Raw genomic sequence first — 14594 nt, forward strand, 5'->3', positions numbered from 1 at the left:
TGGTGTCTCCATAGACTTGTCTCTTGGTTGAACCAGATGTTCTTTTAGTTCTGAAGTTTTATGTTTTAAGGCCCTTTCTAATCTTTTATAGGTCAGATCTATTGGGCTAGACTAGAGGAAAATGTTACCAGTCTTAGGGGAGATTTGGAAAAACCAGATTCTTCAGAGAGCAGAATGCATTTAGCTCCTTTTGCTTCCAATCTCCTGTTCTTCCCATTTTCTCTCCAGAGGCAAGATAGTTCCTTGATTGAATTCCTGAACCTCGAGCTGATTTAATCATTTTACATATTAAGCTTAAGGGTCAGAGCCCCAGTCTAAAGCCAGATAAACACTACTTGGCAAAGACAGCTGGTTTGTCAGAACACAATTAGCAAGCTCTGTCTGTAACTGCACGCTCTATACCATGGGTTTTCCCTCCATCCCCATCTCCATGCGAGCCTTTCTGTGCTCTGGTAGAACTTGCTCTGGGCATCTTCTGTCATTGCCCCCCAACCTATGGACATGGAAGTCAGAAGGGGCAGGAGGCAACTGGGAGTTTCCTTCTTCATTGACCACTTGTTCTCTGACAAGGGGAAGCCATCACAGGTTGTCAACAGAAGGCCCTTCAGTTGGTGTTGGGGCACCTCCAGACTCCTGGACAAACCACAATCTTAAGTAACCTCATCTCTGCTACCATATTGGCTTCCCCGCGGCAAAAACCCTTACCTGATCTGTGTCAATGGATCAAGGACAGTGACCTTTCCTCAGAAAGCTGACCAGTTGTGTATGTCACCAACACCAGGGCTCAACTTGGGGAAGAAGACTGCCTTAGAGGAGTAAAGAAAGCATTTCTCTGTTGAGCTTTAGTTGAGCACCAATGGCCATCCACCAGCCAACAGAGTAGGTAGAGACATAAAGGGCTGTTCAGATATATCCTGTAACTCACCTTCTGCCACTGTCCTTGACTTGTTCATCTTTGGATGAAAAGATGAGGGTCCAAAAGTATCTTGGACCTCTCTCCCTCCAGGTCTAGTGTGGCAGAGTGGAAAGAACTGGGGTCTGAGAGTTGTAGGCCTGATTCTCAGCTCTTAATAGTTGTTTGACTCCTGACAAGTCACTTTTAATCTCTGGTCTTTAGTTTCCCCATTTGCAAAATGGAGACAGTACTTGTCTTCTGGATAAAATATCATTTCCTTTAGGGAAAGGGACTTTTTTTCCTTTGTATTTCCAAGTACCTAATGCAATGCTGGGCACATAGTAAATGCTTAATAAATGCTTGTTGCTTAACTGATTGATACTTGCACTACCTACCTCACAGGGTGGTTGTAAAGAAAGTATTTTGTAAATAGGAACAGGGCTTCCTTGGCTCCTCTCCACCCTTCCCATCCTGGGGAGAAGAGCTGGATGAAGAACATGACACAAGTCCCTAAAGAGGGCTTTTGTCAAGGCTAGAGGAAGCAACAGTGGAAAGGCCACTTCTGTACCATTCACCCTGCCACCCTGGAGGAGCCAAAAGCATCTTCCCAGGTCGGGGCTGGCTCTTTCAAAATAGTTGGATGTTCTTTGCCAACTCACTCTAATCTCAAATCTGAACCTCAGTTCAGAAAAATGAAGAGATTGGAAAAGATCTGTCTCTAAGGTCCTGGCCTAAGAACTGACTTCTCTTTCTAGTGACCTTTCCCTCTTAGCTTGTTTTCTCCTCTGTCAGTTTTGAATAATAATAACAATCCTTTGTTCAGTCGTTTTCAGTCTGATTCTTTGCGACTCCATTTCGAGTTTCTTGGCAGAGATACTGGAGTTTTCCTTCTCGGGCTCATTGTTCAGATGAGGAACTGAGGCAGATAGGGTGAAGTAACTGGCCCAGGGTCATAACCAGTAAGTGTCCGAGGTCAAATTTGAACTCAGGAACATAAGTCTAACCGACTCCAGGCCCAACACTCCACTGCACCACCTAGCTGCCCAGTAATAATCCTTATGCCACCTTAAAGCATGATATAGGTGGGTGGAAACTGGGCTGGGCACAGAAATGAGAGACCAAGCTCCTCAGTGGTTCCTGCCTTAATTCAAAGATGATCCCCCAGGCCAGAGAAACTGCCGAAATAAATTTCCTTAGCACTTAATGGTTTAAAAAACACTTTCTTTACAACAATCAGCGGGGCTGAGAAGCATCTCCATTTTACAGATGAGCCTCCAACAGGATATAGCTTGGACAGTAAATGGCAGAGAGAGGCTCTGAGCTCATCTTGCAACTCCAAGTACAAGATGTTACAATAAAAGTCTTAGTTCAGTTTTAAGATATTAGAGCTTAAAATCACCCCAAGTGCAGTATTCTTTCCACCATGTGAGACCCACTACTAACAAGTCTGTATGCAGTTGGTTAAGTGTGCCCACACTAAGGGAAGGGTCCAACAAGCCAAAACACCTGCCTCTTGCCCAGAAGGAACATTTCCTGGTGCGAACCATAAGGACTTAAAGCATCAGAAACTACTGGAGAATCAGAGCTGCTAGATAGCTGGAACGGCCTTGGATTGGATACACTTGCTGTATCTGTAAATTGAAGAGGTTGAACCGTATGGTCTTAAATCCTAGGAGTTTAGAAGGGCCCCTACATATCCTTTAGTGTACCCCCCTGTAAACTGTGCCATATGCACTGCTGGGGTCACTGGCCCTTCTAACGTGCCTCTAGGGTTGAAATTATCGGCATCACCTAGGCCATTTTCTTCTGTCATCACCTTCATCTTCTGTAGCCCAAAGGGGAACCCCTACCCCCACCTCTGATTCTGCCGGCGGTGTCCATCACCTGGAACTCAACGTGATGAGTGACTGGACTTGCCCTTCTATCCATAATGATTTCAGCTTGTCTATGAATTTTTTTTTTTTTTAGAATGTAGGCCAGTGTCAGAACTCCCATAATTGAGGCATGGGCTGTCATTAAGTGTAGACCCTGCCCTCAGCATGCAGGGCCTTATTCTTGGGGGAGAAGAGGACTGGTCCAGTTAAAAGTACTATGGTTTCATCCACTCCCTTTCCATTCATCTCATCCTATCCCCTTATTTGACCCTGGAGAATGACTAACTGGCAGCGCTAGAGGTTTGGGCAGAACGTTCTGCCCCCAACACTATCAGTCCTTGCAAACCATTATATAGCCTCATTCCTAAGGTGTCTGGGTAGACTTTTTGATCCACAAGAGTGCACATGAAAAAGCAAATGCTCTTAAGAGACAGTTCCCCTTTACGAGCCAAGGCTGCCTGTCTTGGAGAGGGGAAGCCTTGCATTGTTCAAATCAGAAGATTTGGGGCTGATGCATGGCCTGCTGCTTTCTAGTTAGGTGACCTCAGGAGTCCCTTTCTTCTGGGGTTCCTCAGTTTGCATATATGTAAAATAGGGCTGAACTAGATGGTGTACAAAAGTATCTTTGGTCTCTAAATTCTGTCAGTCTCGAGCTAGCCTTAGGCAAGGAATGACTGGCAGGGGCCCCAAGCAGGAGAGTTTTGCCTTATTGTTGTAAGAGATGGCTGTGATATAGGCAGAAGTGTGGAAATGTTAGGGCTGGAAGGTGGTCCACACTATTTTATACATTGATGCATTACAGCAGGTCAGAGGGTTTGGATGCCTCTGGGTTTATTCCCCAATTACACACACACACACACACACACACACACACACACACACACACACACACACACACACACACACACACACACACACACACACACACACACACACACACACACACACACACACACACACACACACACACACACACACACACACACGTTTCACAAAGGCTTTCAGCCTAGTCTCACTCCAATCTCCAGGACAGGCCCCATCACCAATCTTGACCCCTTCCAGAGCTTGGTAGCACAGATGGAAGCCAGGAATCAATGAAGTCAGTCTATAATTTGGAAGAAAGAGGTGAGGTGAAGTCCTCTAACTTCCGGAAGGCCCTATTGGTGGCTGCCAGTTCCTTTTAATCACCTGGCCAGTTCTCCCCTGGGAGTTTCCCAAAAGCCCATGGCCTAGTTTCCTTCTCTGCTAAGTACCGTGATGAAAGAGACAGCTCAGGACTCAGAAGGATGCATTAGGGTCCTCTCTCCCCCACCCAGAAACAACTGATCACCTAAGCTGCTAAGATGAGCCCCCAAATCTCCCTTCGGCCTTAAAAACTAGGAGGCTTATGACACAAGCTAATCTCATCGTGTGGTCCCTGTCCTTGGGAGTCAGGGCAGTTTAGCCAGTGAGGTGTCACCAATTAGCATTAGCTTAGGGAGGGCCTGGAGAGGGTGTTGCCTCCAAGGACCTGACCTTGCTTCCCCGCCTTTGCAGAGGAGCCTATTTGTGAGACTGGAAGAGAGAAACTGATGATAGATGGGCTTTGGGATGTAGATGAAAAAGTTGAGGTTCTAGTTCTATGTGCTCCATCCCCATCCCCAGCCCTCAACTCAGCATATTGTTGGGCAAGTCCCAGGACTCAATGTCCTGTAAGAGAACTTCCACCTTTTACCATTCTTTGACCATTCTTCATCAGCTTTTCCAGCCTTCACCCTCTACACTGACATCCCCTCCTCTATCAAATGGAGCATTTGGACTGGACGCTTTCCAGGATTCCTCTCAGCCCTGATGCTCTGTTTTAGTTTAGTGATTCTATGGAGGGAATTCTTTTATCCTGCTTCCTCTCTGCCCTGCCCCATGACTATTTTTATCCCTTGCTCTGAGGTGCCCACAGTGTGTAGCATTTGAGGACAGCTAGTTGGCATAGTGGCTAGACTGTGGGGTCTGGAGTCAGGAAGAGGAGTTCAAATCCAGTCTCAGATACTTAACTAGCTGTGTGACCCTGGGCAAGTCATGTGACCTGACTGCCTCAGCTTCCTCAACTGTAAAATGGGGATAATAATAGCACCTTTCCTTCCAAGGTTGTGACGATCGAAGTTCCTGGGACGTAATAGATGCCTAATAAATGCTTACTCCTTTCCCCTTTATAAAGTTCCATAGCTTCTGCTTTTTTGGAAAGCAAACTTAAGGTTGGAGAATCAGGGCCTACTGGTGACACTTGCATCCTCTCAAGATCTACCCAGTTTGGCTCTTGCATTATCTGGGCTCTGGAGAGAGGAGAAGAGAAGACTCCATTGTAAACCTGATTTCCACTCTCAGAGGAGGGCTAGGGAGAAATCTTTATTCCTACATCCACTTCCAAGATCAGTAATAGGTTGGGGGGAGAGGGGGAAGATGGGGTTGAGCAGCCAAGTGAAGAGACTGGGACTGAGCCTGGGGGGCCCCTCAGCTATCTTTTGCCCCTCCCCTTGCTCCTGTCCTATCATTTCTCAGGCCAGTGATGGTACCTCATGAGGTGGTGAAGGGTCAGACACAGCAGGATCGCCTTCTGGTGCCAGTGGGTGCCATCCATCTTTTTGAATACCGTTTTCCCCAGGGTCTGGTGAAGGGTCAAGAGGGAAAACTGAGCCCAAGGAACTCTAAAAGACCATCTTGTCTAGCCTCCGTCTTCAGTCATTTATCACCAACCTTAAGGTCAATGATAAAAAAGGTTTGATTCCCGGCTCAATTCAATAAGCATTTATTAATGCCTACTGTGTGCTAGGCAGCATGTTAGGCCTTCGAGATAAAAAGACTCAAGTGCTAGTTGTGACTGAGGAAATCACTTCTTAGCCTGTTTCCTCCTCTATAAAATGGTCATGACAGGAATACTTGCGGGCATGTTGCTAGGATGCCATTCTGTAAATGATAAAGTGGTCAGATAAACATGGGGGGGGCAGGGGCATGACTGAGCCAGAGGCCATCTTTTTCCACCCTCTTGCTCTGATTGTATGGGTCCAGCTCCCATGGTCTCACACAGCCATGTTTACTGAATGAAGGCTGGACAAACTGAGTGAAGCAGATGGGCATGAGGAAGTGGAGCCATCAAGGGAGATGCCCACCTTCCCACCTAGTTGTCCAACAGGACAACACAATATACGTGCTGTTGTTAGTAGAACTGATCCTGCTTTGTTCTCTGAGGCAACAACCAACCCTGCACCAAAGCAGAATAAGTACAATGTGGGGCTCTCCAGGGCCCCCCCACCCACCCACCCACCCACACTCCCAGTCCTCATGGGCTCAGCGCAGCTGTGGATAGACAAGGGAGCCGAGGAGTGGGAGCTGCCACCCCAGTGTTGTCCTGGAGCTGGAAGGAATCTCATGATGGTGGTGGGCCACTGTTCCAGGTTGCTCTCCATTGTACCCTACCACCTCCCCTTCCCAACCCCAGAATGAGTCTTAGCAAATCTGGGAGGGGGGGGGCACTAATGTGGGATTGTTTCAGAGACACAAAGGCCCAGAGAAGTTACCTTCCCGTCCAATAAAGGATCTCTTCCAGCAGATCCAATCCTGGTCCCCAAAACCTTGACCAATTGCCCTGGAATGTGAATGGTTCAGTGAAGAGAAGCAAGTTTTGCGCACTCCCTCCCCCCCCTACTTCCTCCCACAATGTTATAGAGTAGCGGAGTCCCCCGCACTCCAAAGCCATCCCAGTCCCCCCACACCCACAGGATAAAGCAGAATGAGACAAAGGAGGCAACCAACAGGGGTGTTTACAGCTGTTTTTAGTGGTCTTTATATACAAGAAAAATGAATGTTTTGCGTTTCATTTTTGTCCTTTTTTTGGGTTTTTAAAATTATTTTTAAAGCCCCCCTCCCCCAAAAGTGCATTTTAATCCATTTCTTTTTTTTCCCACACGTTATAAACACTCAGATACAGTCCATGGAATGTCTTCTCTGTGCTTGAATCTGCTGGCTGGGAACCCCACCAGACCCCAGGGCTCTGAAACCCATTGACCACCTTGTCAGCCCCGCTTCCTCCACCGTCAAGAGGAAGGGACTGGCTGGCAGCTCTTTTGCGCCTCTGCCCCCTCCACACAGCCACTCCCCCACACGCCCCAATAAAGTTTAAATCTGTATATATAAGATATAGAGAGAGCAAGACTTGGCTCTGGGGACTTGGTTGTCCTGCAGACACTCTGCTCCCCCAAGCTCAAGCCGGACTCAGCCGCACGCTTCCTCTGCTTAAATAACTCTTTAAAATAAACTGCAAATATAAATATCTTCTTTCTTAAAAAATAGTTTTCTATTCTCCAATCCGGCTGCCTGAACAATCTTAACTCCGGAGCTGGGGAGCTCACGGCTGGGCAAGGACATATCTGGCATGGGGGCAGGGAGGGAGGAGGAATGGATTCCCCAGAGTACAAAGACTCCTCCCCCTGCTCCCCACCTCCATCTCTGAGTGCTTCCTTCCTCCTCTCTCTTGCCCTCAAGTCCCTGGGTTGAACCCTTTCCTCCATGCTGACCTCCAGCCTTGGCCATGTGCAACAGAACCACACTCCCTTTGTGGTCAGTGGGTCTGATTAGTGCAAAGATCACCCCCCCAATCCTCAACCCCCCCCCCCCCCCCCCCCCCCACCAAGGTACCTCTGTCCCAGAAGCAGGTCTTTGCGCCCAGCTCTCATCCCACTCTAACCTCTGGGGGTAGAATGTGGGAGGCCCCCCCCAACAAAGGAGGGGAGTGAAAGGGACAGATATAAGAAGCTTGGTTACAAAGGTAATCGAGGGGGTTGGGGGGGGGATTAAGTTTGTGGAATGGCTGTGGGGACCCTAAACATGGAGGCAGGGACAGGTATCCCTGACGGGACCAGGTGTCAGGAAGCTTGTAGGCCTCCTGGGCCTGGCCCTTGGCTGTCCCCCATCCCTGCCCATCCTCAGGCATTCTGGCCCGATGAGGGGACAGCATACTTTGGTACTACTGCCTGACAGCCTGTGGCCTGCCAAGTCAGCCAGTGCAGACCCCCTTCTCTCCATCCTGCTCCTGCCCCTTGTCCATCACATTACATTCACTGGTTCCTGTTTTAAATAGTCTTTTTGCATGGTCTTGGTGAGTTTTTTTCTATTTTTTCATCTCAGAGGGAGAGAGGAGGGGAGAAGCAGCATCAGGAACATGGCCAAGCCCCTACCTCAGCTGTGAGCTCCCCTCTGGCTGACCCTGTCTAGAGACACCAGCAGCAGGGGATCGGGGGAGTTCCTTCGGACAGGGCCTCCTCCGAATCCCACTGAGGTTGGTCCCCTGAGACCCCTGGCTCCTGGGGACAACGTCTGATCCCCTGGGGCCCTCGCCTACATCGAGCCCTGGCCCAGTAGCGGACGCACAAACACGGCTTCACCACGATGGAAGGAAGGAACAATTCTGTCTTGTTGCTGGAGTTTAAAAACAAAACCATGGAACAAATCAATTTTGCTGTTTCTGTTGCCGCGCTGGCATGTTCCCCACCACCGCCACCACACACACACACTTTGCTTTTCTGTTTTTTTTTTCCTGAAATGCAATAATTCTTTGGCAACACTTTATCACAACCTTAATTTAAAAATAAAAATAAAATCAATCCAGGTTTATGTACACTATGTGAATGAGCAGGGAGAGCTGGGCAGCCTGTCTGAGGTCCCATGCACAGGGAAGGAGGTTAAGGCAGAAGGGGCCCAGGGACAGGAGGTTCACGGGAGGCAGCGGGCGGCGGGCGCGCAGGCAGGCAGCAGGAGAAGGGGAGCTGAGTTTTAGTGCAAACCTTTTTGAGGCTTGTGTTAAAGTGTTGCCTACATGTCCTATCCCCCTCCCCCTCTTCTAACTTAATGTTGTCAGCAGATGAAGGGGTGGTATCTGTCTTCCCCAAAGGCAGCTGCCCACCAGGTACTGCCAGGATGAGGCAGGCTTCAGCTGGGAAGTAGCTTTGACTGGTTTTATTGCTGAGGGGCCCCAGGAAGGGAGGAGGGGGAGGTCCTGAGGTCGCACCTGGGGAAATGTTCCCCAGAAATGCCCCCTCTGCTCCCCTCCCCCTTGCTGGGGAGCCTGTCTCTCCTCCCTCCCTGGAGCAGATGGTGATTCCAAAATAGCTCACCCTGTGATTTTTCAGGTGTGAAATAGGCCAGGCTGAGGCTGGGAGGGGCAAGAGTAGTCAGCCAAGGCTGGGCTCCAGCTCCTGCTTGGGGGTAGAAGAATGAAGTGGGGGTCCCTGCCCCACCTGCCCTGTCCCAGGGACCCTGAGACATCAGCGGGCGGGGCCAGGACTTTTTAAAGCCACCTTCTATGAAGACTTCCCTTTTTTATTTTTACTTCTTGAAGGTGTGCAGGGAAAGGGAAGGAGGGAGTCAGGAGATGGGACGCTGGTGGCTGGAGCTAAGGAAACAGATACCACCACTTGGGGGCTTTACCAGAAAGAACTCCAAAGTTGCGTCTATTTACAAGTCCGCACCGGGTTTTTGCATATGTGTGAGGGGGGGCCAGTGCTAAGCAGAGGTACCCTCTAGGAGTATAGGAGTTAAAGTGGCCAGGGATCGGGGTGGAGCAGAGCCAGGAGCCTTGGGGGGCCCCAAAAGCCTCTCCTCCCAGGGAACTGCAGAAGCCCCTGGGAGGGGGTGAATGGGGACCAGGGCGATGCTGACAGGTAAGAACTCAGACAGACCTGTCCATGGAGCCTGGTAAGGTCTGGTCTCTGGAAGATGTTGCCCCCAACACCATTTCCCCATTCTTAGCCTAAATGGGATGGGCATCCCAAGGAGAGGCCCTCATTTGACAGTCAGTGCCTTAGAATAAAAACAAGGGTGTCAGGAGCTCCCTGAAATTGGGGACCTCCCCGATCCTGGGACCCCACTGAATGGGAACAGGCCTTCTGAAATGGCCACTCCAGGCAGACTCACGTCAGCCATGTTTTTAGTCCACCATGTTGGAAGGAAGCCAAAAGGCAAGTCCTGAGGGAGTATGGGCAAGGAGTGGGAAATGAGGCGGAGGGGCCGAGGGCAACGGGTGGCAGGCATTTTAGAAAGACCATTCTGCTTGGCCTAGCTGGTTGTAAGGTACGTGATCTAGCCCTTTCTCAGAACTCCTTTCTCTCAGGAGACCCACTAGGGCCTGAAGCCATATCTCTGGCCAACAATGGCAAGTAAGACATGGAGGAAAATCAAGAGAGAATCAAAGAAGAGAGAACAAAATGGAGGGAAGGAGAAAAAAATGTCATCCCAACACAAAACCCCATATTCCTGCCTGAGATTCAAGCTTTGTTGCAATGGGCAAATGTTCTAGAAGGTTCTAATCCTATTGGAGAACCCCCCCAAGCCCAATTCCTGGTTCTACTGCGGGAAACAGAAGTGGATTCTGCATCAGTGGGTTTTTCTTTTTATTGTTTTTTACAAAAATAAATTGATTTTTTTAAAGGAATTTCTCTGCTTTTTTTCTTTTTTTTGTAATAATCACTTTTTTTGTCTTTTTAATTTTCCATAGAAGTTGGTTGCAACTTGTAAACATGTTTTTAAATTAAGAATTCAGATAAAGTGTAGTACCCGTTCCATCACAAAGTGCTAAGACTTCAAACGTGGTTGGTTTTTTTGTCTTTTTCTACTTTTTTTCTTCCATTTTATAAATTTTTTTTTTACTTATTGCTTTCACTGCATCAAACATCCACTCTCTCTCTCCTCCCCCTCCCCCACCTGCCTGGCCCTGGCCCTGGCACCAGCTGCCCTGACCACCTCAGGGGCAGCTCTCCCTACACCCTCCCTCTGACATTCACCCTGTGCTGCCTCTCTGGAAAGGTGTTTTGAAAATAATCTAAAAAGTGCTTTTTGAGGGAATGGGCTTTTAATCTCTGAACATCTCTTTCCCCAAGGGGGACTGGCAAGGCCACACAGGCTGTTAAGTGGCCCCCCCACCTCCCCTGGCAGGGTGAGATGACGGGGTCCCTGATACGGCTCACCCTGGCCAGGCGGGGGGCGGGTGGGGGTGTAGAGATGGAGAGGAAGCCCACAGAGCAGGGACTCACACTAAGTAGTTAAGTGCAGAGGCAAGAGGGAGGGAGGATCCCCTCAGTGTACCCCACTCTATTTCCCTAGTCCCCCCATCCCTGGGCCTCCTCTTCTCCTTTATTAGCCCAAGAAAATAAATATATTTGGGTTTCAAAGGCCAGGAGAGAGGGGGTCCAAGCAGGCATCTAGGAGCCATGACCCCCATTCTCAGCCTCCCCCACAGCCCAGGAGAGGAAAAGCAGGAGCGGGGGGAGGGAGGAAGGGTGGTTTTGGGGAATAGGAAAGTTGTGCGAGGGAGGGGGTGGGGACAACCCCCAATAAGTGCCCTGAGGAAAGGGGAGGGGTCAGCGGTGTGCAGAGCAAGGTCAAGGAGCAGGGGGGGAAGGGGCTATTTTAACGTCCACTAGCAGTGGACGGACATCTTTTAAGGTCTTGTCTGAAAGACTCAGGAAGAAGGACCCCCACCACTTCCCGCCACCCCTCATGACATTACTTGGGGGCAGGGGGTGTGGGAGGGAACCAACCAACCAGTGAAAAATAAAAACCCAACTGTCAATCACCCCCATCCCACCTTGAACCCTCCAGAGCCCAACCAGGCCCAAATCAAGTCCTGGAGTTGGGGCCTGGAGCCTGCCACCAATGCCACCATGAAAATGGCCTTGGACAGGCCAAAATCCAGATCCCTGGGTCCCCTCCCTGGTGGAGAGGGGGGATGGCAGGCCTTGAAATAGTCTTCTAAAAAATCATGGGGTCCTGGGAGGACAGGGCATTGGAAGAGGGAGGGAGAAAACATCATTAAAGAGAAAATCGGAGGGTAGAACTAACTAGATTTTGTGACGCTTCATATATATATATGTCTCTATATATATATATGTCTATAGAGAGATCTGTATATAGATAGCATTTCTCTGTGTTTTTGGTTTTAGGACAGTCCGGTTGTTAAGTTACCGTCAGCCGACCCTCCTGCTACATTCAGCCGGCCCGGGGCCTCAGGCTGGGGCTGCTCCTCCTCTTCATCCTCTTCCTCTTCCTCCTTAAAGTGCTTCTCGGGCCGCTGGCGCCGGCCGTCCTGGGCCGCTGGGGCAGGGGCTGGGGTGGCCCCCGCCCCCGCGTCGCGCACCCGGGGCTTGCGGCCTCGGCGGGAGGGGATTCCATTACAGCCATCCTTCTTGAGGTGCCTGTGCAAGTGGTCGGAGCGGACGAAAGTCTTGAAGCAGCTCTCACACTGGTAGGGCCGCAGGCCCGTGTGCACCCGCATGTGGTTCTTCAAGTCGTAGTTGTGGGCAAAGGCAGCCCCGCACTGCTGGCACAGATAGGGCTTCTCACCCGTGTGCTTCCGCATGTGAACTTTCAGCTTGTCCTGCCTGCAAGGGGTAACAACAAGGGCTTAGGGGTGCATGACAGCCCCAAACAGGCTCTGACTACAGCTCCTTCCCTGCCCAGAACTGCCTGGGCACCTCCGACCCCGCCTAGGACCCAGGAGGCTCAGGAGGGGAGGGGGCTCCCCCCACAATGGCCCCTTCCCTGCCTGGAGCTGCTCCAAATCTTCTCTCCCTGTTCAGAGCAGGAGATTCAATTCCAGGAGCACAGAGTTAGAGCTGAGACCACCCAGTCATTTTAGAGATAAGGAAATGGAGTCTTTGAACAGAGAAGAGCCTCACCCCGAGGTCACAGATAGTGAGAATAAGCCACTGAGGCAGATGTGAGCCCCGGACTCCACATCCAGGACTCTCTGACCTAAGCTGAGGCTCCAAGAGAGACCCTCCCTGCCCCTCTCTGCCCCTCCCACCCCCTCCAAGGCCTCCCCACAGAGGCAGAGGCTGGGGTTGGCAGTGGGTCAGGATATAGCCAGGCCCACCTGCCAGGACCAAACAATCTCTTCTTTCCTTCATACTACGCAAGGAAGGTCTGGGAAGCTTTTAGGGGTTCACCCCTTGAGCTGTCTGAGTGGAGGGGACTTCCCATCCCCAGCCCCATGAACCAGAAGCACGAGGAGGCCCTAGGATCTCCCCTGCACTGCCCCACTCAGGGCCTTTTTTCCCAGAAGGGCACCATCTGGCTTCTCTCTCTAGTGCCTGGCACCTGGCAGGTGCTCAAGGCCCGCTGACTGACTGACTGATTCTCAGGGATCTCAGCCCTCCTCCAGAGACAAGCAGCAGCAGCAGAGATGACGCTGCTTCTGCACAATCTAAGTAGACCAGTCACTTTCCCATTTATTGTCTCATTTCATCCTCACACCTTTGAGAGGGAAGCTGAGAAGGGACTAATATGATGGGGAAACTGAGGCTGAGACAGACCAAATAACTTGCCCATAGTTACCCCACCAGAACAAAAGTCTCAGGAGGAAGCTCCTGCCTCTCCCAAGTCAGTGGGCAGGTGGGGCCCTGGGTCCTTCCCACAGCTCCTCTCAACCAGAGGCTCCCAGCTGCCTTGCTTGGGAGGGGCAGGGTCTCTTCCTGGCCTCCTGAGTCGCCCTTGGTGAGCTGGAGCTGGAGGTGGGAGGCAGTGGGTTTCCTAACCCCTTGGTGACGACGGTATAATTATGGCCCAGTCTCTGCCACAGGCCCCTGTCTTACTCAATGTGCCTGGTGACTCACTAGGGGCCCCTGCTGACTCCTGGTCCTATGAAAGGGTGGGAAGGAGGGGCCTAGTAAGGGGGTTGACCAGGGGTGGGGTAGGGGGGAAGCCTCAAGCCCCTGGCCAGAGTAGGAACAAAATGGCTGCCCAGGATTGGGGAGGAGGGAAGCCCAGGGCAGTTTGAGCTCCAAATGCTAAAAAAGGTCTCAGAGCACCAGGGGCTGCTGGGAGCCCAAGCCTGAGGGGGCCATGTAGGGAGAAGACAAGGTTCCTGCTCTGCCTGGGGATGGAGAGAGCCCAAAAGCAGGGGACCAGAGTTCTCAGTAGAGAAGAAGTCTCCAGAGTCAGAGGTCCTGGGTCGGAATCCAAACCACACTTCTCCCCCATGTGATTAGGGACAAATGACCTCCCCTCGGGGGCTTCAGTTTCCCCATAACTGACATGTGGCTAATAATGATTCATGTTTTTCTAGTGCTTTCTTTTTATGTCTCACAAAGCTTTCTTCACAGCAAGCAGTACACAGATTGTCCCCATTCTACTGATGAGGAAATGAGGCCAAGGGGGATGTGAGCAGCTCCAGGTGACGGGCCTGTCTCCTGGCTCTGGGCCCACAGGCTTCATCCCTCCTTTTCCTCTCACGGGATAAGAAAGCTCCCCAGACACAGGGAGTGAGGGCACCAGGGACCCTCCTAGGAGAGCCACCCCTCACAAGCTCCCACCTGCAGCAGGGCCGCCTTTGATTCAAAGTGAAACTGAGCTTTGCGCTAGGGGAAGTCCCCAGTGGGCCCCCAGGGACACAGCAGGGCAGGGGGCACAGGACCCACAGCTCAGGGCCAGCTACGTTGGGGGAAATGGACTTGAAAGCAGAATGCCGGCCTGAGGCTGCATCACCTGGAAAGTCACCCTTGGACTTTGCTTGGCTGGGAGTTAAAGGGTCTGGTTTCAAATTCTGACTCTTATTTGCTGTATAGCCCTGAATAGTTGCTTCCCCTCCCTGGACCTCATGTATAAAAATGGGGAGAATAACACACACATATATACTACAGCTGCAGGTACATGACCGAATCATGGTAAAGACTATTTGGAGACCTTAGCTGAAATCTGAGTGGATTCCGAGTCCTGCCTTTGTGTCTTCCCTGCACGTCTGGGCCCTCTGAGGCAGCGCCCCCTCCCTAGCCCTAGCCTGCAGGGTTTGCTCCATTCACTTG

The 14594-nt window shown here is 50.9% G+C and overlaps 1 protein-coding gene across 6 annotated transcripts in view; it reads right to left on the minus strand.

The window, feature by feature from the left end:
• Window positions 1-6558: 6558 nt before the first annotated feature.
• ZBTB7A (zinc finger and BTB domain containing 7A) overlaps window positions 6559-14594 on the minus strand; it is a 29577-nt gene continuing 21541 nt past the window's right edge. For all 6 annotated transcript variants that reach the window (XM_072601792.1, XM_072601789.1, XM_072601790.1 and 3 more), the window contains exon 3: window positions 6559-12173. In XM_072601792.1, coding sequence (XP_072457893.1) covers window positions 11732-12173 — 442 coding nt within the window. In that variant the 3' untranslated portion in view covers window positions 6559-11731. The remainder of the gene's footprint in view (window positions 12174-14594) is intronic.

Source organism: Notamacropus eugenii, chromosome 4 (genome assembly GCF_028372415.1).
Source record: "Notamacropus eugenii isolate mMacEug1 chromosome 4, mMacEug1.pri_v2, whole genome shotgun sequence".
In the NCBI taxonomy this organism is placed as follows: Eukaryota; Metazoa; Chordata; class Mammalia; order Diprotodontia; family Macropodidae; genus Notamacropus; species Notamacropus eugenii.